At 36.7% G+C, this 27,066-nt stretch overlaps 1 protein-coding gene across 1 annotated transcript in view; it reads left to right on the top strand.

Moving 5' to 3' along the window:
- IL31RA (interleukin 31 receptor A) overlaps positions 1-25,825 on the top strand; it is a 38,576-nt gene extending 12,751 nt beyond the window's left edge. Inside the window, 15 exon segments of the mRNA XM_037373717.1 lie at positions 576-872; positions 2,235-2,355; positions 4,411-4,589; positions 6,017-6,163; positions 9,131-9,301; positions 9,903-9,985; positions 10,530-10,701; positions 10,704-10,745; positions 12,201-12,383; positions 14,691-14,792; positions 16,282-16,428; positions 18,867-19,007; positions 20,336-20,429; positions 21,818-21,896; positions 22,715-25,825. Of these exon segments, the coding sequence (XP_037229614.1) occupies positions 576-872; positions 2,235-2,355; positions 4,411-4,589; positions 6,017-6,163; positions 9,131-9,301; positions 9,903-9,985; positions 10,530-10,701; positions 10,704-10,745; positions 12,201-12,383; positions 14,691-14,792; positions 16,282-16,428; positions 18,867-19,007; positions 20,336-20,429; positions 21,818-21,896; positions 22,715-23,311 (2,555 nt within the window). The 3' untranslated portion in view covers positions 23,312-25,825.
- Positions 25,826-27,066: the final 1,241 nt, after the last annotated feature.

Here is a 27,066-nt window from a genome sequence, read left to right as displayed (position 1 = left end):
TCTAACGGGTGATTCCTGCACTGTTGGTAACTGCTGCTGAATTCATTCCGTCAGCCTGCTTCTGTGTTTTCCTTTTACATGCATTGTGTATACAATTCCTGTGCTGTATTGGGGAACATAAATTTTACAAGGGGTAAAAGCACTAATGGGATATTGAAATATATTGCACCATAGTTGTAAACCTGAAACTTAGCAGTTTGATGTATTTTCTGATTTAGTAATTAATAATGGTAACATCCAAATGGTATACATACCTTTTACATGAAGGAATGTTTTTTTAAAAATGGATTTAAAAGGCAAGTCTCTTTTCTTCATTTTCAGCTATTAAAAAAGATCTTGGTTATAATTTCTCCATTATTTCTGGGAAGGTATAGAACCATCACTCTTATATAATACGGTGAGCTGAGTTTCCAAACAGCAATATCTGATTCAAGTGATTACCTGAGCATTTTATTTGAACTCCATATGAAAAAAAATCTAATTAAATTGATATGTAGACAACAAAATAAGTTACTGTTTTTCTGCTGGTATTTTAAAAGGAATTAGTTATGTGATACCTTTGATTTTGTTTTTAGATGAAAAATCTATCAGAGATGCTGACATCTTTCCTTCATCTCCTGAAATTGAAAGAGGATCCACCCTGAAACTATTTTGTGTTCTCGGAAAACACTACACACCTCACAGAAATGCAAGCCACATCATCTGGAAATTGAATCATGAACTGATTGCTCAGGAAAACTATAACATTGTGAATGAGACTGTATCTAGTGTAACAATCCATAATTTCACTTACAGCAAAGCTCATGTGAAATGTTTCACCAAGTACTTGGGCAAGAAACAACTTTTGGTTCATACTGAAGTTAAATCTGGCTGTAAGTAGAAATGGGGGAAAATTAAATCTAATATTCTTTTAATAATGTATTGTAAAAAATTCACTTTTAAAAACTACTTTTTTTTTTTTTTAAAGCTTGTAGCATTGTAAGACACGGTATTCAAGCATCTCCTTTTTTTTCTGAAATAAAGCATGAAATTGCCAGCATCCTTACTGACACTGGTCCATAACCTCTCTGACCTTGACTTTTGGCAGCTGAAGGGTGGAGGTTTTATGTTGGGTTCAGAGGGTGCCAGATCTGTCCCTTTGGTTATGTCTTTGTCTAGCCTGGTCAACTTTAGCTTTCTACAGGGAGGATTTTCTCTCTAATCCTTGGTTCCAAAAGAAATTATAATTACATGGAGAGGCTACGGGATAATATGTGTGCAAGTTCTCTAATTATGGAACAGATTAAGTCCAGTTTATATGAACGTATGCCTGGGGGTCCCATTCTAGTAAAGAGCGATAAATGCAGAAAAATACACCTGTGGAATGAAAAACAGCAGAAATCTTTGCCTGTCTGCAAAGTTAGTGTGCCATAAATTTGACAATGAAAGAAAGATCTTTTAAATGTTATAGTAGGTGGGACATAAAAGTACTGTTTTGCAGAGAGGACTTTTGCAACCCAGCTCTTTCACTGGGCACAGTTATCTTCCTTTCAACTTCCAGTTCTGTTACTGTGGGAGGAAGTCTGGGTTTAACAAGGAAGTCTTCGAGGGTGTTACATTTTTATCGATGATCTCAGACTACAGAGATTGCAGAAGATTGTTTGCTTGCACTATTCAAGTGTAAGATAAAGTGACTCCAGAACTAGTGATCTCTTCAAGATCATATAGACATGTTTCCCAGGAAGTTGGGTTATGCAGGCTCCTCAGATTACGTTTTCATAGGGCATGTGGTTAGATGTTCTGGGAAGAAACAAAGGAGTTTTATCTTCCAGAGAATGCCTTTTTGAGAACTTTTGTGCTGTTTCTTTGTTTTCTTCTTACTCTCTGGACTGGCCTTGAGCTATAGGCGTATTGGGTGTGCGTGTACTTAGAGGTTCAGAAAAAAGCTTGTAGTGGTTTGATATAAGTTAGTTAGTGAGTTACTGCATAAATACCTTCAGGCCCACTTAGTTAAGTACTTCTGGGAAGTAGTTGGAAAAAAATCTCCCTGTCTCCGCAGGGGAAGAAAGGGTGATTTTGATTTTTGATTTTGGTTTTATGAGGAGTTCTGAGGGCAGTAGGAAATTATAAAATGAAGTGCTATGCAAGGCGCTTAGTGAAGTTTGCTGTAATCTGCTTTTTGACCAACAAAATCAGTTGTACATTAAAGTTACTTATTTTAATTGGACCTTTGTTTTTAACCTTTGTCATTGTAGTTCCACCAGACACACCAGGAAATATTTCCTGCATTTATTACTTTGATACTGAACTTACCTGCACTTGGACCTCAGGAAGAGAAAACAAATCTTATGACAAGTTTACTCTTTACCGAAAAATGTAAGTATAGAATATATTGGGAACTGGGTTTCTGGGGTGAGACCTTCTCCTTATATCCTGGCTTCTGTTTAAAGAAAACCTGTGTCATGGGGTTCAGAATCATGGCATTGCCTCAGTAAATTTGATTAATTTGTGGTTAGTAATGGTTGAAGAAAGTTACAATCTGATGCCTGTTTAGTGTGCTCTTTAAAGGAAATGAGCATTCTCAACCCAGTATTCAGCAGACAAATGTTTACATCATAATCGATACTTACTTCTTTCCTTGAAGTAGCATTACTAGTTAGATCAAAAGCTGAGTGAGCCTGGGTACAAACATAGAATGGAGGCACTTTGTGGGGGTTTACCCAGAAGCTTTCTGTGTAACTAACCTCATTTTGGATGGATAAAAAAGGTTACTTCCTCCTCTGCTTTAAAGAACTCCCAGTTAATGATTCTGCTTGACACCAGTAGGTTTTAACTTAGGGACCTTTGGAGTCACAAGGTTTCAGTGAAAGAGTCTAGAGTTGGTTGTTCTTTTTTTGGATTGCTCTCACCAGGGGATTTGTGTTTACAAACTATGTGGTCTTGTGCTTTTAACTGTTTTTATGACCCCGTTACAGAAGCATAAATACTTGACTCTTTCGATTTCCATTAAAGTATCGTTTAGGAGATTATTTTTTTCCTAAGTTAATGTGAAAGTGGTGAAATTAGTGTTGTTCCAAGGCAGATCTTGGATACAATTTTGAAGGTGGTAAGACAGATTTTTGTCCCAAATACACTAGTCAAAATTATTCTTCAGAACTGGAAGGAATTCAGACTCCAAAGGAGACATTTTCTTATTGTAAGTTATACTAGCTTATGGTATCTTTTTTTATTTATATATTTTTTTATTTCTCTATATATTTATTATAAATAGTAGGGCAGGAAATAATCTTTAGTTTTATCTCCATTTTAAGCCTGATGTTTTAGGCTTCCACTTTCATTAGGTGGAACTTTCTTACTTCTAGTTTTTCTACATTTTGTAACTTAGATGAGTTTGTGAAACCATAAGCTAGAATAGTTATTGAAACTAAGTTTCAATATTATTCCTTCTTGTACCAGCCCAAATTCTTCCTTAACCACACAGTGAATTAGATTGCAAAATTATTTCCAGTAAAATCTAACGACTAATTTTAATCCAGATAATTCCCCAACTGAGTTTACCGTATGACTACAAAAGCATTGGTTCGAGGGGGCAGAGAGCTGTGGATGGGAACAAACAGCTGTGCATGTTAGGGAAGGTAGGGCTCCTTCCTTTCACAGCAGTACAGGTGTACATTAGCTTAAAAACGTTCGTGAAATACCAGCCTCAAACTGAGTTACACAAATGATGTGCTTGCTTACTGCATAATATGAAATATTTAACACAGGCCCCATACATGAGTTTTTATTTATTGGAAGAATTTCTTCGTGGGTTGGCAAAATGAAACAAATTCTGTTAGTTTTGCATCCCGCACTACTTGTTACGAAAGTATATGCTGCAAAGACAGCACATTATCAGTATGTTCCTTCAGGAAAATCTGTCACATTTCTATTGTCTTGTAATAGCTTGGCAGTTGTACAGCTTATCTTTTAAATGTAGAAAAAAAGAAAAGCCGAATAAAAACTTGTTATCACATAGCTTCATGTGGCATGTGTTACTAGCTATGTCTATCTATATTTTTAAGGAAGGTCTTGCATGGAATTACATGATTTCACCTCTCTTTTGAGATTTTAATACAGGATAATACTAGCATGTGGATCTCTCATTAAGGCATTTTACTCTTCATTACTGCTCCTGGAAAGTGGTCTTACTAATTGCAGTTAAAACTAATTGAGCCTGTGCAGGCTACATACATGGATTTGCAGGAGCAGTGCAATTAGGAAGGAGAATTCATTCACACAAACATATCATCTAAGGAGATGTTCACTGGTACAAATGTTCTGCAACCACAAAAACTTATGAATAATAGTTAAATAGTACCCCAACAATTAGCTTGAGTTACTCTAATAAAATCCTCTGATTTCTAACTCCTTTTTTCTCTCTCTTTTTTTTAGGATGAGAGAAGGAAGGGTGATTCTTCAAAATACAGTGGCCTGCCGAAGCAAAACAGAGTCATGTTCATTTTATTATCCGGATACCCCATATAGTAGTTCTTTTTGTTTTCAGGTGAAAGCTGAAAATGTTTTGGGTGAAGCCTCCTCAGATTGTGTTCCTATACCTTTGGAAAGAATAGGTAATTCTAAAAAAGTAAAAATTAAATAAAGATAAAGCAATGTAGGTTGAGCTGACTGCATCCTCCGCAATTCTTTTTCCCTCCATATAGTATACAGGTTAGAGAATTCTGAAACAAGTCATGTAATCAAAGTTGGTTTACGTAGAAGAAAAAAAAGAAAAAAATATTTTTTTAATAATGGTTTTGAAACTATTATTTGGGTTTCGTTTGGTTTTAAATTAGTTTCAGTTTTCAAGTGCCATGTACTTTTAATAGTTAGCTAGAACTATGAGGTCTCTGAAATTATATTCAGGGTTTAATAAAATGTTTCATCCTTTCCGATTTTTTTAATCAAAAACTGGATGTTTCCAGTTTAGTTGAGGCAACTCTCTTGTTATTTTTTAATTGATGTACTTTCTATGTAAAATACTTCTAACTGGTTGGTGGTACAGCAGCAATTTTCAGCAGTTTCTTGGTCTTAACGAGAGGTGGTGAAAAATGATAGTGTGCTGTATTCATACTATGAAATGTCTAACTACGACAATATTTTTTTAAGCTGATGTCTGATGTTTCCATTATAAATTACAAAGTTTTTAATTATTAACAAGTAAAGGCCATATTGTAAAAGTTTTTGTCAAACTAAGTGGTGCTTGGACTGTACTTTGATATTTTTGAGTGGTACTAGATGACAGTGGAATACCTGGCTGTAAATGAATATTGATATAATTTTGCCAGTTTGCCCATCATTTACTCTACTATTTTACTTTCTGGTTAGGAATGTTAAAAACTCACGTGTTCTGTGATTCCCAGGAGCAATAATAATATTTTATCTACTTCTTCTCCCTCTGTGCTGTGCTGCACTTTCCTCTGTTCATTTTGGTGCAGGTAACCACCAACCCTTTTAACTGAGTATTTTTGCTGCAGCACACTGTCAGCTCTCCAGTCATATGGTCCTTTGCTCCCCGTGTTCAGACCTGCTGTGCCTCCTGATTGCTTTCCACATCCTCTGTACCAGCCATCTCTTTTCTCAGCACTAATCCATTCTTTTCCCATAGTCTCAGTCACACTTCTGTCCCCCTCAGATCCTTTCCAGCTGAATTCTTCCCTCATCTGCAGTTTGGACTTGACTTTGGCATCCCAGCTCTGCTTTGTTTCTTTTCCCTGCTGTTGTCTCTGAGTACTGTTCTTCAGTGCTGGTACAGAAGAAAGAAATATGCACACCTGTTTGAGAGTGGGTTTGACAGCATTAAGTCAGTTACGTGTGCAGTCTCTTTTACAGGTAACTTCCCATATGTAAAGTTACGTCTATAGACAGTCATGTGGATACTCTGATGGGTTGTACACTACTGAGATAATAATTAAAATTCTTGGAGCACATGTAGATGGAGCAATTCTGAACTTTTATAGAAGCATTTTCCCCTGTTAATGTTCTTGTGTCTTCACTCTAGAGAAATTTGAACCCCCTGAAATACTTTCAGTTAAAAAAATCGCTGGTATAAAGCAGTTGCTTACAGTCACCTGGGAAATGCCTGAGAAGATTATCCCTTCACAAGATTTAATTTGCCAGGTTCAATACAGAAACTTGTATTCAAACTCTTCGGTAAGCTACAGAAATTTTGTTCTGAATGTTAGCTTCTTTGTGACTAATTTCTTAATGTTATAGAAGGCTAAACTGAAAAAAAAGCAACAAGTCGTTGGAAATAATGATTAAAACGTTTTAGTGGAGCGTATGCAGGCATGCATGATCCTAAAATCACTGTTTTATTGTCTAGGATTAATTGTTCTCTCCTTTTAGTCAGTGTTGGGTTGGTACATACCATACTTGTGATGTATTTCTGTGAAAGGCTGAAGGATGGACCTTAGGCTAAGGGATTACACACACACAGTCTGTGTTTTACTAACAGTCGGTCGGTATTCTATCTTCCTGTTGCATTCTGGTGTTGAAGACAGCATTTACCCACAACAGTAGAATTGAAATAGTAGAATTGAATACATTAATTTTCAAATGAATCAAAGTATAAGTTTTGCAAGATAAAAAATAAGGGAAGTTATTTTTCTGAGTTTCTTTCTCACACTTGAATGGAACTGTTACAGAAAAAACAGTATTTAGTCGTTTGCTTCTTTCAGAAGGCCTATTCCAATGCTTCTCAGCGTGGAAGTGATTAAGCTTGCAGTCTTACTGGTTTCCTCTTCCACAATTTAGGATGGGCCAGGCTGCTTGGCTTGTTTCTTTGAAGTCATTAAACTGAGATGCCTGCCTTGACCTTACTGTTGTATACAATAAATGTGTAATTCTGGGGGAGAAGAGTTCATCAGGGTAACTAATAGTAGTCCTCAGAGCTTTAAAAAAAGATTTCTGATACTAAGATGTTTCTAACTAGCATCCTCCTCACATTCTCATGGCAAACATGCTTGTGGTAGATATGACGTATTAGTTATTGGATTCAGGATATTGGGGATGATTAGGCAGTCAAGGTGCCTCAGGTCCACCTGGGATATTAGAAACTGAGCTAATATTTATTTAAAAGACCCATTCAAGATGTTTATCCCTTTGGAGTCAAGACACTGATGTCCTGTGATGCTTACATGGATATGACATCCTTTCCAAATGTTGAAAACATCCATGTTTTTGTGAACTTACAGCGTTAAATTTGTCAGCACCTGAATAAGAAATCCACTTTTTCACTAATACAGTCTGCATCCATTTTCTTCCTCAGAACTTACCTGCATTTTCCGCAGACATTCTAGAGAGAAGTAGCCGAACATTAAAGACTAAAGTCCAGTGATTTGAGTTCTGTAGGATCTTGGACAGGTGTGAGCCATAACTTTGTAGCCAGTCCAGTGGCAGCTGCCAAGAAGACAGCCTCAAACCGCCAGGTAGATACCGGTGTTCTTCTGTCAGCTCATAATAATAATAAAAAAAAATAATATTGAGCCAACGACAGGTATTTTCTTGCCCTTTTTAAGCTTTCCTACCAAATGATCTAACTAGGTTGCTGCAAACTGGTTTTACTGAGTGAAAAATAGACGGCCTATTTTTCTACTTGCATATACTAAGTTTCTAATTAGAATCAAACATTGTTAAAAGCCTTTTGACAAGTAACTAAAGCTAGTCTGGGGTGTCTGCTATTCTGTGTCAGTTTCTGGGGGAGGTGAGGGTGATAATGGTTTAGAAGCCCTTTTATTGCAGGTGGCTAAAGAGTCTGTCACCTTGCACTGGTTTGTAGATCCCTGAACTCATTCTCACAGAAGCAGTTTTCTGGTTTTGACTATGAGTTTCTTGAGGTCGAATGGACTAAAGTTTTCAGTTTTGTTAGGCAGTGCACTTCCCGTTATGGTGTTCAGAGGAGTGGGTGTCTGCATTTTGTGTTGTTATAGTTTGATTCACTTTTCCTCGAAAAGACAGGAATTTCTTCACAGGTTTTGGGCGCTGTTGTTGTAAATCTGTGTGGTTTGCTACTTGAGTTTGTCTCCCAAGAGGAATCTTCCTTATTCTAAGACTTACCTTTGCTTACCTTGTTAGATTTTAACTAGCTTGTAACATTTATTTTAGTGTCTTTCAGGTTTGGAGAAGGAGAGTTGTTAATTACTGATTATTGTTAAATACTGATTTTTTCCAATTTGGAAGATGAGACATTGGTGTAGTGATATAGCAGTCCTTTGGTACACAAACACTTTCTATTAAAAAAAAAACAACTTTCCATAGTTCCTGTTTACTTCCCGTTGTCAATCTGGTTGAGTTTAGCATCAATGCCAATTCCTGGTTTTCTGCCATCTTTCACCTTTTGTTTTGGAACAACAGCTGGTTTCTGACTTCCATTAGTGACATGTGAGTGGGTCCTTTTAAGTTGAGAAAATACTCGCCTTGTCATTACTTTTCAAGAAGATACTGCATCAGTTTACTTCTCATACTCCGGTCGTCTTTCAACACTTAAAAGGTTGCCATCTTTTTTTTTTCTTGGTACCAGAATTGCTGAGTTCTTATTGTCTTTTTCATTTAATCATATGGCTGATAACAAGTGTGGCTGTAGGCATCCCAAATATTATGTGGCTAAGACCTGAGACCCTGTAAGTCAGAAAAGACAAACAAGAAAAGAATATAAGTACGTAGCTGGCTCACAGGCTGCAGGTGATCACTATTTCACCAGGGATTGCTTCTGCTGTGAGGAAGAGCTGTATTCAGGACATGATGATGATACTGGCTTTAGCAATCCTTAGTTGCTTCCCACCAGGTGGAACGCAGTCATCCAGCACCTCCTGTGCCAGCACTGCTGCCGTAGAATGGCACGGGGGCTGCACGCAGTTCAAACCATGGTCAGGATAGACACGGTTTTAGCTCAGGTTTTTCAAACCCTGGAGTTTTACCAGAAGAATAAAACGCTACAACAGAATGAAATAAATGAAATGCAAACCAAGTGATTTTGGGTTTCAGAGGAACGAGGTGGGAAACATGAAAACTGCATCCTTTCTGTGGAATTTTTTTGTTTTGGTTTGGGTTTTTTTAACTAATTCATATTTCTGCATGCAATTTTATAGCAAATAATTTTTGGTCATGTGTCTACTTTCAGGATTTGTCACTGTCCCACTGAGTTCTGGAGATAGGACAGGATCATGTAACCTCACAAGTCTGTGGGACTCCACAGAATATCAGTTGCTGTTCGGTGTATTAGTGTTGTGTCTAGTATTCTGGAGTGCATGGAGTAGAGGGAAAACAGCAAGCACAGAAGAGAAAGGTAGGCTAACTTTTTAGTAAGTTCTTCTTTGGCTGTACTTCGGGCATTAGGATTTAATACTGGAAAACTGTATCTCAGCATATTATCAGTCACTGAGTTTAAAGTTCTGCTGTTTAAATGGAATGTGTATTTTGTGTAAATACAGGAGGAGGAAAACTGTAAGATGAGCAGGGAGTGGAGGAGATTTGAAAGGTGATACAAACAACACAGGGCTAAAGGCAGAATAATAAGGTGAATAGAGAGTGGAAAGAGGAAAAAATAATAGTGCAGTTGGAGACAACATTGCGAAGCAGAATAGTAGCAGAAATGTGGTGTAGCAAGTATGTCCAATAAAGTGAATTGTAAGTAGAGAAATTAAATTGCCAGTTATAAAACAAGACTAGAAAATCTCCTCTAGAACTTAAATAAAAGAAAGCAGAAGGAACCTTACGGACAGAGAGAAGTTGTACTTATTAGGGAAAAAAGGCACAACATTAGACAAGGAAAAACTTCTTAACAAGTTGCTATCGGGCTGTATTTTTGAAACCTTTTGATAGTTTTTACTGTATTACACTATCTTTTTAATATAACAACAAACTTCAAGATATTTTTGTGTCTTTAGCTCCTTCAGAAAAAGTGGATTTGTGGAGGGTAATTGAATCTTCACACTCAGCTGGAAGTCGATCTGTACATCTTATGTGGAAGGTATATACTCTTTTTGTGAATTGATAATTATATTGGTATCCTGCAGCTGATGTTGCATTGAAGTATTTTAGTGTTGTAGGATATATAACTGCCAGGGGTTTTTGCGCTCGTCAGAAAGAAACCTCACTGAACTAAAGCAGAATTGAAAAGGCTTTTTTTTACTGAACAGTAGATGATAGTGTTTGTAATCTGTGCAGAGAAGGAAGAGTTTAATTGTGTGCAGATCACTGGGAAATCTGATTGAATGTCCTTACAACTACTCTTAAACAATACAGTTTACCAAAGCTGTATTTAAATTCACTTTAATCTGATAGAGTGACCAGAGAGAGGGTCTTTGTGTTTCAAATCTCAGTATTTGACTTTTGAACTTTCCTTCAATTAAATTATTGCAGCTGGCTGTCCGGAAGATGAGACTTAAATACTCTGCTTTTCTAAATTTAGGGTAATAATTTTGTAATTTGATATGGACTTTTTAGTACAGTATATACTTTTGACAATACAAATAACACTGAAACACTATCACATTTTTTTTATTTTTAAATAGCCACTAAACAGCTTTCCACCTTCTGGGAGAATTCTAGGCTACAAAATACAGTATTTTCCAGAAAACAATGCTGCACTTAAAATGACAAACTTCTCTACTGATAAGAAAATTACTTTACTTTTAAATGAAGAGGCATATCTAGTATCTGTTACTGCCTATAACTCTGCTGGAGATTTCCTGAAGCTATTTTGAGGATTCCACCCGCTGATGAAAAAAGTAAGATTTCTTAATGTCATGATATATTTTTCTCATTAAAAAAATGATCTTCCTGTCATCTGTTTTAAGTTCTGCTGTAGTGGAAGTGGAATTGTACTAAGGACTTTTGTCATAAATCTCTAAATAGAACACTGTTTTGCACAGAGCTGTGTAGTCCATTACTTTTTACTAGAACAAGATCTGGTTGTCATATTTTGCTATCACGTATCAAGGGTTTTTTTTTTTTTGTAGATGAGTATTGTTGGGGTATTTGTTTTGTGATATAGTCGTTAAGACATCAGAAAGTGCTGATATCTTATTAGAATTTCTATTTTATTACTTTCTGAGGGTTTTTTGGTTTTGTTTCTTTTAACCTTGGACCTCCCAAATGAATTTATAGTCTCACTCAATTCTGTCTCATCCTTCTGCTAGGTTGTAAAATTGATTATCACAGGGCATTATGGCAGTGCATTTAACATCATTCAAAGACATCTTTAATAGAAGTCCCTTAGATGCATCAATGGAAGTAGAGAGAGAAACGCTGTGTTTATTCTCATTTCATATACGTTCCCACAGTACCTCATCCAACCCACTGCCAGGGTCAGGAAGCTGGTCTGCTCTAGCATGGCAATTGTGTTCTTTTGGCTTAATGTTTAATTCTGGTATCTCTGTGAGCCTTGTATTGCAACATCCTGCTGCCTAACCATCATCCGGAAGAGAGACTGCGTTTGACACAGAGTCACTTATCTTACATCACTTGTTCATTAAATAAGTGCAAGTGTCCCCTTGGAATTTCTCGATCAAGTTCCACATCTAATTGAAAAACTGGAATATGTAGATGGGATGTCATCTTGTCCTGGAGGTTGCTGACTACCTTTCTATCCACTTCTGTGTCCCACAGTAAATGTTACTCTGATTTTTTCATGCTGTGGCATGCTTTTCCCACCCTCCACATGTCTTTTCCTTCTGCTTCACCATGTTTTTCCCCTCTGTTTTGCCATGTTGGGTGTTCACTCGTTTCATTACCTCTGTTCTGCAGGTTGATGGTTCACTTCACTGTCATTCATGACCTTGCTGACTTGACTTACGGTTTTCCTATTGCCTTTGTCATCCCAAAACTTGCTTATCTGCACTACGTCTAAAATTGGTAGTAAATCGGTTTGTAAAACTTTACAAACTGTAAAATACAGATCCTAAAAGAGAGACTGTTCTTTGATTCTGTATGTGTAAACCTCCTTGAGTGTAATCTCCTTAATCCCCCCACCCCTTGTCATTGTAAGAATTCTTACATGCTTCAAGTATTTTGAGTACCTGCATGTGATCATAGGTATAAAGTAACTTCTAAAACTTTTATTTTAACCTTGACTAAGTCCCATACCCTTGCAAAGAAGCAATCTCATCTTGCTATAATTGAATTGTTTTCTTGCTGCAGTTTTAAGAAGATAGAATTGCTGACTTATTTTATTAAATTTTTAGCTTCTCAGATTATTGAAACAGTGAGGACCTTTACAACAAATGAAGAAGTGGTTGTGGAATGGATAGCTTCTGAACCAGAAGTAACCAAATACGTAGTTGAGTGGTACGAGGAATTGGAAACAGATCCTTTTGGTAGATCATGGCAGTATGTGTCAGATTCTACAAACTGGAAGACTAACAAAAGTATGTTAATTTCTCAGTTATAGCTGTAACAATGTACAGATATATACATATTTATGTATATTTATTTATAGGTAGACTGGAAAGAACAAACAGGGATGAACTCATACAGCGGTCCTCAAACCATTTTAAAAAATAACCATATCATTACAAGCTTTATTGAAATCTTTGCATGTAATTGAATAGGAGTTTTAAGTTTCTCAAATTTTCCTGCAAGATTGTGTTTGCTCCCATGTAAGATTAGGCCCAGATTTCATATTTAAGCACATCTTTGGTTTGATCTTATGCTGTGAATCTTCCGGTAGGGAGGCTTATGACAGATGTACACTATTTTAGCAAAGAAATCTAGAAAAAAGAAAATGAATTTGAAGGTGGAAGTCATGTGCCTTCATGTGTTGAGAGAAAGAAACCTGAAGAGGATTTAAGGGGGAATTCTACTTGAAAATAAGCAAGCGGAATGACTGGTCAATCTGGCATGTTAAGTATCACATAGTCACATTTGTATTATGACCTAAGGCATTTCTGAGAGGTTTCAGAGACCTTATGTATATAAATAGGCGAGGTTCTGCTCACTTTTTTGGTTTAGAGGTCGACTCTTTTTTTAGGTAGGTAATCTCTCTAAGTAGTAATGTTTAGCTATGTGTACATAGCGTCAATGAAAAAACAAACTGCAGACCTCAAGAGATATGTGCAAAAGCAAATCTGTGAATTTTGATGTCTACGTGAACAGCCCATGCACATTACCTTTAGTTAATGATAGACACTTGCTTTCTTATACATTTAGATTTTTTATTTACAGAATAGGAATAATGGTGAAATTTGAAAATTACATATAATGTGATCTGTGTGATCATTAGTTGTTTGGTTCTCCATTAGTGAAATTAAATTTAACATATTTGAAAGTGGTTCTTACTCATATTAGGATCTTTCTGAATCCTACACTAAGGAAAAAGAATTTCCAGAGTTTTCAGAGAACAAGTATCCTGCATTTTCTAAAATGAAAAGGAACACAGTTCATTAATGATAGATATATCTAGCTTGCCCATAAAACTTGTCTTACTGGCTCAGACAACAGTGTTTTAAATACCGTATTTGTGCTACAGTAAAACAAAAAACAAATCTGAAGTGATTGAAATTGAAGTGAAATTCAAGAGCAGTTCATTACTCATTGAACTGAGATGCCTGAATCTTGAGTCGTACTGAAAATTGCACTATTTCAGCATTTTAGTGTGAGGAATAAATGCTATTTATAGCTGTTCTCAATATAGAAAGAACACCAGCTGTTCCTCCTCAGCGTTATTAGGAGATCTTTGTTTACCTTAAGGCTTAAGTTGCATTAGAAATGACAAGTCAAGTTCAGGTTTACTGTTGCTGAGGGCCTGGTTCTGATATTCTTTTGTGGAATTAGTTTTAAGGGCAACATGTGGGCCATTGTAACTTTTCCTGGGTTGCAATAGGTGTGAGGGACTGAAAAAGCATCAGAGAGCTGATACAATGCAGGGATCTGTTGATGGCCATTATTCTTGTTGAACAAGCTGCAGAGCTTGAGGAGGAATGGCCTAGGAAACCCTTTACACTGGTTTCATCCCCTGGGGTGTAAAGGCCCAGATGAGTCCTCCTAGAGTTGATGGGGCTTGCTTGTAAGTAGGGTGTGCACCCTGTTGATTACTTGGCTGTTGGATTGTCAGAGTTCGAAACTTCATTTCCAGAAGCTTGAACTATGTCTTGAAATTCTCCTCTATGTAAACCTTCTACTGCGGAGGTTTCACTTCTACAATTGTACTTTTGAGGTCAAGCTGGTTAGAAGCAGATCTGCAGTTGGTATAACTGGAACATCAACGTGGAGTTAAGAGCTGGGGCTCCACTGTGTCTTTTAAGCTGTTTGATGCATGAGAAAAAAACTCTTTCTGCAGAGCAGTCAACTTAAAGATATATTAAATTAAAAATATTCCTGAAGTATGATTTATACTGGTTATTTGAAAATAAAATCTTCCTCCAAAACCTTAAACTGTTAAGAGATGAGTAAGTGGCTTCATATAGAGAAGCTGTGTAAGGCTGAAGTATAATTCCCATTCCAGCCTTTGTAGTGAAAAATTAGTCGGAAACCAAGTACTCTTGGGAATACTACTAAATAAAATTCATTGTGTTAAGGGCAGTAATAAGCAGTAGGTATATATTGTGCTTGCTAAAATGTTGAAGAAAATAGAGGTCTGTGGCAGTATATTTAGAACTGCACTGTGGTTTATTCTGCTTTCATTGTACTAGTATCACATAGAGAATTGTATGTAAATATTTTTTTTTCCTTTGCAGAAAACTTTAAGCCATTTATATGCTATAACATCTTGGTATATCCTTCCTATGGAGATAAAGTAGCAGCTCCATGTTCCGTACAAACTTATGTCCAAGAAAAAAGTACGTATTTAAACTTAGTAATGTTGTGGAAGGTTTGTTGTAGTCTGTCTCAGGGTGTATTATGTTTGATAAATTTGGTACTGGCATTACTGGACGGAAGAGATGTAGATGCCACCCCCACCCCCACCCCAAAAAAACCCCAAAAACCCAAAAACCAAACCCAGAAGAACCAGCAGCAGAGGATTTGGGCTTCCTGATTTCTGTTCATAGATCAGCTACTGCATTGTTCAGTGAAGAAGATTTGTATCTTGTGATACAGGTACATTGCTGCTTGAATCCACTCATTTGTTGTATGGCTTACATACTGTATACAGAGCACTTGGAAAGCATATAGCTACAAACATGAAACTTTTTTAAACTGTCTATCTTTTAAATGTTACAGCTCATCTAGATATGTAATTATTTTCATGAATATATTTAATATATAAAAAAATAGAAATACAATACGTAAACATATTAATGCTGGACTGCATTTTTCAGTCCTAAGATACGGAGAAATTCTCCTCACAGAATAAAATGGATGGTTTCAAAAGCCTGCTTTTTTAAAATTTTATAATGTAACAAAATACTTGCAGTCCTGCACTTAAAAAATGTTAAGAAGCCATGATGTTTGTGGTTGGATAGAAGCTGTGGATGGCATAGTGTTTTGAGTGGGGAGGGTAGGAAGGCTAGGGAGGAAGGTTTCTTTATCTGTAGAAGTTTAATGTGAATTCAGTGATCTGTACAACCAGCTCTAAGAATGTTGTTTACTGGTATTTAAGATTTCAGGTGAAAATGCCAGTTTGTGTCTGTGTGTGTCTAAGTCGATGTATGTGTGCACATACACGTAGTACAATGCACTACGAAACAGCATTAATTACAAGGAGGAGGTGACGGAGTATTTTGTTTGATTAATACTAGGACAATCAGAACTTTGTTTTGAATGCTTTCCTATTTGTAGGGAGTTGTGACAGTGCTAGAAGTTGTCAGAGAACGGGAAGGAAGAGATGTGTTAAAACTGAAGCACGGAGAACTCTTGCTTCACAGTTACGAGCAGTGCATGTGTGGTTGTGTTGTGTAAGCAGAAAGATCTGATGTGATGGGCAAAGGCTGGGGGCGCTGGAGGCCTCAGCTGAACCTCAGCTCAGCCAGAGACTTCCTGCGAACACCGCCAGCTTGCGCCCCAGTTCCCCCAGGAGTGCATACGGATGCTTTACCTCTTGATCCCTCTGGGGCTGTGAGGGTATAGAGCCTTTTAAGGATCTTGGCATATTCGGATGCGGTGATGTTGAGAGCTATGTAAATACCAGAATACATGAGGGGAAGTATTATCAGAAGAAATCGCGCATTAAAGAGGGTGAGAAAAGTTGAGGGCTATATTGGAGCACTAAGATGACACATACTTGTTGCCCCTAATGTTACTGGTATGTGTGAAGTGACACAGATGGCTAACATTGCAGCACTTAGACTATTTTACTATTTTTTTTTAATTTATGATTCTTCTGTGTAGAGCCATCAGAAGGACCTGTGGCTGACACAGGCATTCCAGGGAAAAATGAAGTTACAGTAAAATGGAAGGCGATTTCAAAGGATAAAAGAAATGGATTTATCAGTAACTATACAATATTTTATAAACCTGAAGGTGGAAAAGAATTGAGTAAGTACATGTTAAACAACAATGCTTTCAACAGGGTATGACAGTCTGCTGTCTGAAGAGAGTTATTTTTGTGGTTATTAGCACACTTTGCTAATAACTATGAAGATAATTGTCTTCAGACAGGAGATCATATGATGTATTGTATGGTATAAATGTGTCTGAAAACACTGGTTCTAAAATGTGGCTTGCTTAAAGATTAATTTTTTCTAATTGAAATGATGGGGTATTCTAGTGAATACTCCCTGCTTTAATATTACACATGTATTCTTGCTCAATTTCTTTGTTCTGAACTTATTTTGTACAGCACTGCTTGCTCTCAATCTTTTTTACTATTAGTATTGTACTGGCTGTGGTAGTATAGCCATGACTGTCAACCATATCATCCTTTCTGCTTCTCAAAGGCAAGTCTGATGGATCTCCAGGTGATAATCTAGTCTGTCTATAGCAGCATTATCATTCCTCTTCCCTTTCTAGACCAGGATGGAAAATAATATATTGAGAGCCTTTTTTGCAGATTGTTCCCCATTAACAGTAAAAAAAAATTTGCAGGATTATGCCAGATTAGAGAGTAGTATTTATCAGACACTTGCTGTTTTCCACTTTTACTTACATACTGGTCTCCTTCTATCTTCAAATATCTTCTCCATTGTGACATACCTCTGAAGCCAATGGAGAAAGTCATGACGGAAGTAGAGGAACTAAAGTGGAGATGAAATATATTGTAGAGTCATAGATCCTGTGCAAGTTCATGAATATGAATCTCGTGAGGGTTCATTGAATCTGTGAATTCCATGCATGTCCTTGGAAGGATGTCTTTCCCAAGCCCTCAGCTTCTGGAACAGTATGGTGGAAGTTTTCTGGTAAAAATGTCTTCACAGTCATTTTAAGAATAAAAGCAAACCAGCAAATCATAGTCAAGGAGCTAAAATAAGGTGCCAGGAAAAGCTGCCAAGAAAGAGTTTCTTTGGACATAGTTTTTTAGATTATTTTTTTTAATGTGCTTGGTTTTCTGTGCTGATACTTCTTTTCTGCTCTGGAGGCTGATAGCATAACTTTTTGAGAGTATTCTTAATCTCCTGCCTCAAGAGTAGTATCCATACAAGGTGTCAGTATAATCGTATCTATTCAGAACTTCTCTAGCCTAAATCTTAGCAGAAGCTTTTATGAGAAGTGTTTTGGTGACCTAAATTTGTTGTTCTTGTATAGTTTATGAAGAATGCTGTTGGATCATTCGGTGCTTTAGAAATGGTTATTTTTCCTCTCTTGTTTAGACATCATCATTAGCACACAGCTAGCATAATACTTCTTTTTAAAAAGATCTCAAACGTACAAATCTTGTGATGTCTTCAGTTGCTTCTGGACATCTGGATAGCCAGAACAAGAGTATTCTTGGTCGTTTTTAAAATAGAAAGAGGAAGCTGATTATTTCTGTTGGATTCAGTCCTCTACCTGGTTTCTTTAGGAAATTACATCTTAAATAACAACTCAAGGGTCTTAAACTTATTTGCCAAAACCCTACCATACTGATGCTTTTTGAGGCTCCTCTGATGCCACGTCTTTTTGTTAAGAATAGAACATGGAGTTTATGCCAAGGTGACTTCACTGATGTGCTTTTAATTCTAAAACTTCACTTTCCCCTCCTAGGTTTAAGAGAAACTGCTTAGTTTCCCTGCTATTGCAGCATATCTATTTCCTGAGTGTTTCTTGACTGAACTGAAGGATGATATGAGTTGGCTTTGACTTTATGCAACAGAAAATGTTTTAGTGATTAGCCTATGAACATGCTTTTAATAGTTTGTAGACATAGAATGTTATGATATATGACCTGCTTAAAAAAAACTTAAAGTGAAGAACACCATAGTAATTCCAGTAACAGAGATGGTATTGGAAATACTGAGTTCTATTCAGAAAAGCATTTTGAAAGTTGGACAAAAAATTCCTGTTGATTTTGGCGTTCCTCTGAATTTACTGTGGTAATATTCCAGTGCTGATAAATTTTATCCTTTTGGATGATCAGTGTCTAACTGCGTGTAGTAGAAATATAGTTAAATTTCACAAGCTGCAGAAACTATTTTAAAATCTTAATTTCTGAAGAAATTAAGTTCTCAAAGAAATAAAATTTTCAAAGCCCTGTCTTTAATGGTAAAATAAACTATAGGAGGTAATAATTCACCTATCTTTAACATGAGCAAAAAAAGTCTATCTATTTTTAAAAGTAAGTACCTATTGGTTTATTTTTTTTGTCCTAAACTTTTAAGTAGCATTGATAAACATTGTCTGGTAATTTTTCTTTCTCAAAGGGCTGATAAGGTCACTTTGTATTTCAAGTTTTCTTTAAAATACTTCCTGATCTATCATTGTAAAAGATGCTGAATAAGTCTACAGTTCCCTGGTATAACAGGTTTTTGTGTATTTATTGACACAAATCTTCTGAAAAGATGAAACAGTGAACGCTGATGTTCTGCAATACAGACTGAAGTCCTTACAGGCTAATACACAATATACTGTCTATATCATGGCGAGCAATAATGCTGGTGGAACAACTGGAGAGCCAAAAACCTTCAAGACTTTGAAATTCGGTAAGTAATATTCCAGGTTAGTTACTGTTATTTTAAAAACAGGTTTGGGAGTAAGAAATATAGGGCATTTTTGTTGGCTTTTGTTATTTTTTTTTTAAATTAGTGTTAAACAAAAGAAGGAAGAATTACCAACAGCAGCTGAATTTAACTCAATTCCATTATCATCTCACATAATAAAACCTCAAGATTGGAACTCAGAACCTAAAATCGTTATTTTGCTGTCAATAAAGTTGTGGAATACTATGAGTGTTTGTGGGAGCATCATGTGGGAGTTTGTATGCTATCAATTATGGGATGGATGCCTAGCAGTTTATTAAAAAGCAGTTATTTCCATCAGAGATGCTAGACTGAGGATAGCTGTGTGTTTGTTGCCTTGCATCATTTCTGCTACGTAAGCTTAATCAATAAATGAATGTACAGGTTGTGGCCAGCCTGTGGGGGAAATATCTTTTCCTATTTCTTACTATTTGTATTAGCCAGATTATACTGAGGAGCTTGGAATCAGGGCTGCAGGTCAGAAGTTCAGACACTTCCTCATTTCTGCTTCTGGAAGTAGAAGTGCTTTCAAAACATAAATTGTCATAGGTGGCCAAACTGAAATATAAAGAAGTGCATAAGCTACCCTTAAACTTGTTGCAGGACTCAAACCTACTTTATTTTTTGGTTGCTAGTTTAAATTAATCTGCCAATTTGCTAGTCAAATGCAAGGTAAGTTAGACTATGCTGGTGTCTGGTCTGTACTGCTGTCAGTACTTAGCTCTGGTCGGTACTTGGAAGCTAGTTCAGAAATCTGTGCGCTGTTTTGGTCGAGAAACTGTATTTTTTGTGTATTTAAAACTTATATCCTGCATTGCCTTTACTATTTATTTCGTAGTTAACAGATAGCAGTGGCACTGTCTGGCAGATTTAGTTGACTCTAAAACAACATGTGCCCAGAGAGGTGGTAGACTCTTCATCCTAGGTATAACCTAAGCAACCCGATTCTAATTTCAAAGTTGGACAAGGTGACCTACAGATGTCACCTCCAATCTGAATTACTGTTTGATTCTATTTAAAGGAAATTTTAAAGTGCAATACATCTGTTCCTGAGCAGACTTATTAGGAGATGCTCTTCTGATTCAGTGACACTGTCTTGTTGGACTCAAAATACTCTTTTGACACATTGTACAATGAGTACCATACACTATTCTGGTAATTGTGTCTAGTTTTGACAGAGCTCTTTAAAATTGAGCTAATTAGATGACTCAGATGTTGAAAATTAGTTATCTTAAGGGAATACACGAAGCAATCATAAACATCTGTGTTGTTTTTTTTTCCCCCCTCTAAAGATAAAGAAGACATTATTTTCATTGCTCTACCCGTTGGATTAAGTATGTTGTTTCTGTTAGGTCTTTGGATAACATGCATTTTGAAAAAACATGCGTGAGTATTTTTTCTACCTTCTAGAACTGAATGCAGTCAGTTAATTTTAACTTGTAGAAGGCAATTTTTTATATGTCTTATAAATGCTTTTATTGGTTTCCAAAACAATGTCAAATTAAGCAACTGGAGTAACAATTAACTAAGCATACAGTTTATCTTGTAACTGCAGCTCATGTGCTATAGCCCAAAATAAATACTAATTTTAGAAAGTTCAGTAAATCAGACCAGAAGAAACAGGAGAAACAGATTTACATATCACAAAAATCAGTTTATGGAGAACACTACATGCCGTTTGCAGTTCCATGGTCAAACAAGTGAAACATACTTTAGGTCAGTTGCTGAAAAGTTGATAACACCAAAAATAAAGTTTCCCAGGTACTCTTTAATATATCTGCTGGTACACCACTAGAACACATTTCGCACAACCTCTAGTGCTTATCTTAGCTATGTTAACGTTTCTTCCATTAGTTTGTGACTCTTCCCTTGAGCTATAAAGAATTCATGAAGAGACTAAAAATTACATTATGTGAAAGCATTTGGGTGCTTGATCCTTGGGTATGGATCCATATATATGCAATTCATAATCCTTTTCTTTGATGTCTCAGATGTCCCCTGTCAGATTCTAAATTGTTCCCTCAGAGCCTGGGGATGCTATAACATCCCAAAGATGATTGTGAAGATTTTTAGGGTTATAACATATGCTTTTCATCAGCATGAAAAGTGACTGGGTTGTCTGGTTGAAGCTTAAGAAGGTTAAAAATCTTAAATATCTTGGGATATTCTAAGCTATTAGAATCACGATTATTGTCATGCAATGCATCAGGTAGTCAGTACAGCTGAAGTAGTAAGTATAATTTCCAGCTCTTTTACATCTTCATCTGTGGTGTGTATTCTGAACTTGCACAATAGTAAGAAAGTATATTTTGATTCTGGAGAATACTTTGAGATGTAATTGAGTGTTTATGTTCTTGTGCAGATAAATTGCAATTTAAAAGGTGAAGCTGTGGCCCACTTTTCATTCCCTTACATATACACCCAGTATCAATGAGTGATTAATTTTGTTTCCTGTCTGCTGCTCCCTTGGGTAGTTATAAACTGCAGTGTCAGCATCATTTATCTGCTGACAACATAGGAGCTCTGCATAGCTGTAGTGTGGTGTAGTGCTAGGGACACTTAACTAGAGCAAAGTTTAGCTGAAGTGGCTTTTCACTCAAGAGCCACGCTGAAATGTAATCACAACAGGTTTTGTATACAGCCTCATTTGGGCTTATTTTCCTTTGTGGAAGTTTGTATTTTAGCAGTATTTGGGCTATTTGGAGATCTGATAATTTTATTTTTAATGAGCTGTTTCTTCCATCATTTGACTAAAATTCCTTTCTCAATGATAGGTTTAAAAAGGTTTGCTGGCCAGATGTACCCAATCCTGCAGAGAGCATTGCAGTGGAATGGCCTCTTAATGCATCTATGGTAATAATTGCAATTGTATATATATTAAAGAAGGGATCAGATGGAGAGAAGTTCTTCTCTGACAGTCATTTTATGACTAAATAAAAAAACCACTAAGTTTCATTCTTCTGTTTAGGTGCTCTGAAATGCACTTTGTTGTGTTTCAAACTAATAGAAAAGATGCATCTCTATAAAGTATATTAATTTAATTCTTACATAATTATAAGAAATGTTTTGAAGTTATAAAGTGATTGGTGGACATGGTTTATTAAATAAAGTCAATTAAATTTGCTCAGGTTGAATCTACTGAATCAGATACCCACATCTGGATATATCCTCCCTTCTCCAGAAAAAATGTAGCGCAACATATAAGATTCAGTATATTCTTGTACTAACATCTCTTTGTTGTTGTTGTTGTTGTATATTTGTTCCTTATTAAAGTTCTGATGTTTATTTGAACAGAGTTGATCAGGTTACATAGCAAGTGTAATCTGTGGAAAGTAGTATTTAAACTTTTGTCTCAAAAATGGCTGGTTAGAGTGAAAAAGATGTAAACAGGCAAAGCCTGATTCTGAGCCTTCATTAAAACTCCTCATTTTATTAAACACAGAAAACTTAATATGAAAGTGTTTAACAAATGGACAGAATAACATTGTCATTTTTAGTGTTCATTCATACAACTGCATCCCAACTGAAATGCATATGAACTCTTTTTATTAATTCACTTTTTAAATTGAGTCAAGCAGAGCTTGAATGGCAATATTTTATATATTAAAAAAAAAATCAAATATGTTGTGTATCCCTATATAACTTTCCAGTTTATCTCTTTGTACTGACAGAATAATTCATTTTTGAAGGCAGTGACATCTGAGGCTAAAACCGTAGACTTTGAAGATGTAAGTGTTTTGGAACATTGTTTTCCTGAAGAAAGTCAGGAAGAATCACTACTAATGAATTGTGAAAACCATGTTTCTGCATGTACTGATATTAATACCAAAGGCATGATTAATAGAGATAACAAGATACTGTATAGTGAAGAAAATGAAGTGGCTAAATGTTTTTCACCATCCATGTCTTACATAATTACTGATCAGGATATCAGAAGTCAAATGCATTCAGCTTTGATACCAGCGAAGGAATTACTACCCATAGAAACGCTGGAAGATGATTTATGTGAATCTCAACAGAGTTCAATTAAAAATGAAGAAAATGTTAATGAAGTTTTAAAGCTGGAAGATTTCGGTGAAAAAGTGCTCTTCAATCCATACCTGAAAAATTCTGTGAAAACAAGGGAATTTATTATTTCTGAGAGCTTACCAGAACACAGTAAGAATGAACCCCAGAGCCAGTCAACTGTCTTACCTCCTTTTCAACAAAATGTCACAGGACAACCCTACATAACACTGGACATGTTCGGGCTGGCCACGGCTCATTAGGGTGTGAAAAATTTCCTCAGCAAAGTCCCCTTGCAGGGTGTATCTTGGCACTGCTGTTCGTGCATTTGTGTGTTCTGACCTGGCTGATCCCAGTTAATTTGGATGAAAACGATCCCTTCATTTGATCAGCTGTGAAGTGGTTTTTTGCAGTTTATAGTGTCAGGGTTCACTTTCAGTGTGGGGTGGATGTTGTTTGGGATTGTGGTGGTTTGGGTTTTGTTGGTTTTTTTTTACCAGATAGTTGTGCCAGTAGTGAGGCAAAAGAAGTAGCTTTTTGTGTGTCTTCTGAATTCTGCCACATCAGTCTGCTTCAAACAAACTGATCTGTACTGCGGGAGTGTGCAGCAGTGCCAGCAGCTCATGGATTTCTTCTCCAGCAACCAGTTCCCCTTGCTAAGCTCTGCTGGGGAAATGTGGACTGACTTGAACAGAGCCAGGATCTGCTGAATCCTTCCTTGAGTTACATGGAGTAGAACTGCTTTCCTGTTCTAATTTCCCTCAATTGTTTTGTATCTGGTTTTATGTATAGTGTTCCTCCTGTTTCACAAATACTTGGTAGATTTCAGTAATTGTCTTTTTGCATGCTGACTCTTGAATCAATGGTTTGGCTTATGGCTTCTCTGTCTTTAACGAGAGGATATTTGTTACGTGTATGCTATTGACTTATCTGCATTTTGGAAGGCATAGGCTTATGCTGGCTTTGTTGCTTCCTTCCCTTTCTCTTGTGTTTTTAATCAAGCTCTGCATTTTGTGCTGCTTTTGTGTTTCCTGTTTGTGTGCTGCTCTTTAAAACTGTTTACTTACTGGATATCTTATCTTCTTGTCCCTTTGCTTCTAATTTCTCCCAGTTTAAAACTGTGTTTCCCAGTTGAGGTTTTGGTAGTTTGAACTGAAAAAAAAATATTTGACTAAATACAGTATCTTGTGTTGGAGTAAGCACTGAGGTTTTATTTAGGAAATTATTTTTCTGGGAGGTGTTGAAAAAACACTAAGTCTACAAAACATCCCCACATATTCGTGCTAACTAATTTAGGATTAGAGATTTCTAGATTTCTAGTCATAGAAACTACTTGTAGTTTGCATTTTGTACAGCAGCGATTAAGCAGGAAACCATCCATCATACTAGGGGATTTTTTTCAGCAGGAAATAGGCTATTACTATAAAATTCTTACTGAAATATTTACTCTGTTAAATGACAGACTAAAAAAAACGGAGACAGAGAGTCAGCTCTACATAAAATGCATTACAAGGGGTTGTTCAGTATGACACGTGGCGCACAGTCATTTTAAGTCTTGAAACTATTTTCACAGTATTTAAAAGCTTGACATCATCAGGCTTGTTTGCACATAAAGACAGACTTCTTTAGGGGTGACAAAGATACAGGAGTCATGGGGATAGAAAAAGGAGAGACAAATGTGAATAGGAATGGAAAGCCTTTCCTTTCTGTGCAGGAAGAGGAGTGGGAGAATGGAAAATACATTGTCCAGCATGAGTGAGGAGGCTGAGCCTTACCCTGGGTGTACTGGCTATTACTTGCATTGTGTTGGTGAAGATGGGGCAAAGTTTGGATTTAGGGTTTTCATTTATAGTTTGCAAGCTGCTTTTATTTATAGCAATGTTTATTTAGTTCCCAAGAGAGGATGAGAAAATTTCTGCAGAAGTTCCTTGTACAGCAACACTCATTTCTGCATTTCCACCACCACCAGCTTCCCCTCCCCTGCGCCCCCCCCCCCCCCCCCCCCGCCAAGTTTGTTGGATCACTTTCCCAGCCACAGTGCTATAACCCAAAATGTACATGTGTTTGCTCTTAGAAGGCCTCACTTACTTAGGTAAGCCAGGTTCTGAAAAGAACATGGGACACAGCTTTGGTTGGGTCAGTGCTCCTGCTGCTTCACTGGCTTCCAGACTTCTCACCCGCGGCTATACTGCTGTTTCCTAGGGTTCAGAAGTCACTGACTAGTCACAGCAGGTTTTTTTCCCATAAATCTCGGTATTTGTTTTAATATCACAAGATTTAAAAATAAACAGAAACAGAGATGTTTTGGGGCCTGTCTAGGAATTGTTTAGCAGCCATATGAAAGCTGCGTATTCTGAGTTGCATGGTTGAGAAAAGTGAAAAAAATACTGCAGCCTTTAGAGGGATCATTAGAAAGGGGAGGTTCTTTCTGGGTGGATTGGGTAGGTTCTCCCTGAAACATCTCTTAGGTTCTGAAGGGTAAGTTACAACCTGCTTTTCCATCTCATTGTATTTCCTTCTCTATTGCTATTCTGCTTTTCTTTGCTCACTCCTGATTTCCTTGCCCATTATTTTCTCTGAAAAATTGTAATGCAAGAAGTCAGCTCAGCACATCTCAGAAATTAGGGCTGCCTTTTGCCTGTGCTGTGGAATGCCAGCTTCTTGGACTTGGTTTGTTTTGTATTCAGAGTTACAGTCTTTCTGATCTCCTTAAAATTTGTCTTTCAAACTAATGCTGTGAACCATGGAAAAAAATAAAACTGAGAGCACATAGAAAAGTTTTTGTCAGTTTATACCTAATACACCATTTAGACATTTTAGATATGTTAATTCAGGAATGTGATCCTGTTTTGATGGGGATCCACAAATAGACTGGGTATTTGGGCAGTTATTCCACTTTCATAATGTCAAGTGGCAATGGCAGGTTGGGACATTACAATAACATTTTTGGTACATTTTTAATAGAACACCTGGTGTCATTATTCCTAAAGAGTGGTTTTCCTAGATTACTTTTTCTGCATTTTAAGCAGGAGTAGAAATGGGCATTTTTCAGATTAGTGATGGTGAAATGAAATGAAATCTCACAGCCATATGGGTCTTTGCAAGGTTTAATAGAGATCAGCTTGTGGCATAATTTCAAGAAGATACCCATGCATCTTCTCAGTTGTCATTCTTCAGTGTATCATACAAATAATTCCTTTCTGACCTTAAGGCTTATGCCCTGCAAATTATCAGTAGGTTGTGTTTTTTGTTTACCATGTTTTTAGCTAAATTAAATGTTCAGTCTTTTGTTACCTGAGTTTACCTTTAACTTCCCAGAATTTTGAATTCTTCAAGCAGGAATCTCACAAAGTTTGGTATAAAAGAGTAAACTAATAACTAGCAAATTTTCCATGCTGCATAACCTATGATCTTTTTGTGTTCTTCATGCCCTTTACAATTGCCCAAATGGGGGGTGTAAAGTATGTCAGTGGTTAATGCAGTGAAAAGCAGGAAGCTGTCTTCCTCCAGTTAGCGCTCACTTGGTCAGTGCATGCTCCCCCAGAGGTGATGCGATTGCTGCTGAACAGTAACTGTAGATGGACTGGCAAGGGGTCTGACCTAGCTGGTGCTGTTTAGCGTGTATCTTGCCACAATGTGTATTTCATTACAGATAATATGTTGTCTTTTTCTATTCCTGAAAGATTGATTTATTATAAATATATCTTTCTATTTGACATAGTTGATGACTTACCAAGATAGATGTTTCAACTTCTGTTCACGAGTGAGAACTTACTCAGAAGAGTTGCATCGCTAGTCTGAGTTCGTATCTTGTGTAGCAAAGGTAAATGCAGGTATGCAATGGAACCCTAGTCTGAGCACAGTCTGTGTGTGTGTGTGGGCGATTTGCAGCTTCTATTGCTCAGCAAATGGGTTCGTGTCACCTTTGCAGTCCTTTCAGCAGTCCTGCTACAATTCCTTTTTACCAGTTTTGCACGGTGATGCCATAGGCCTCATGGTTTTATGTTGCTCTGAAGTT

Source organism: Falco rusticolus, chromosome Z, assembly GCF_015220075.1.
Source record: "Falco rusticolus isolate bFalRus1 chromosome Z, bFalRus1.pri, whole genome shotgun sequence".
Taxonomy (NCBI): domain Eukaryota; kingdom Metazoa; phylum Chordata; class Aves; order Falconiformes; family Falconidae; genus Falco; species Falco rusticolus.
This window is presented reverse-complemented; position numbering and strand designations above follow the sequence as displayed.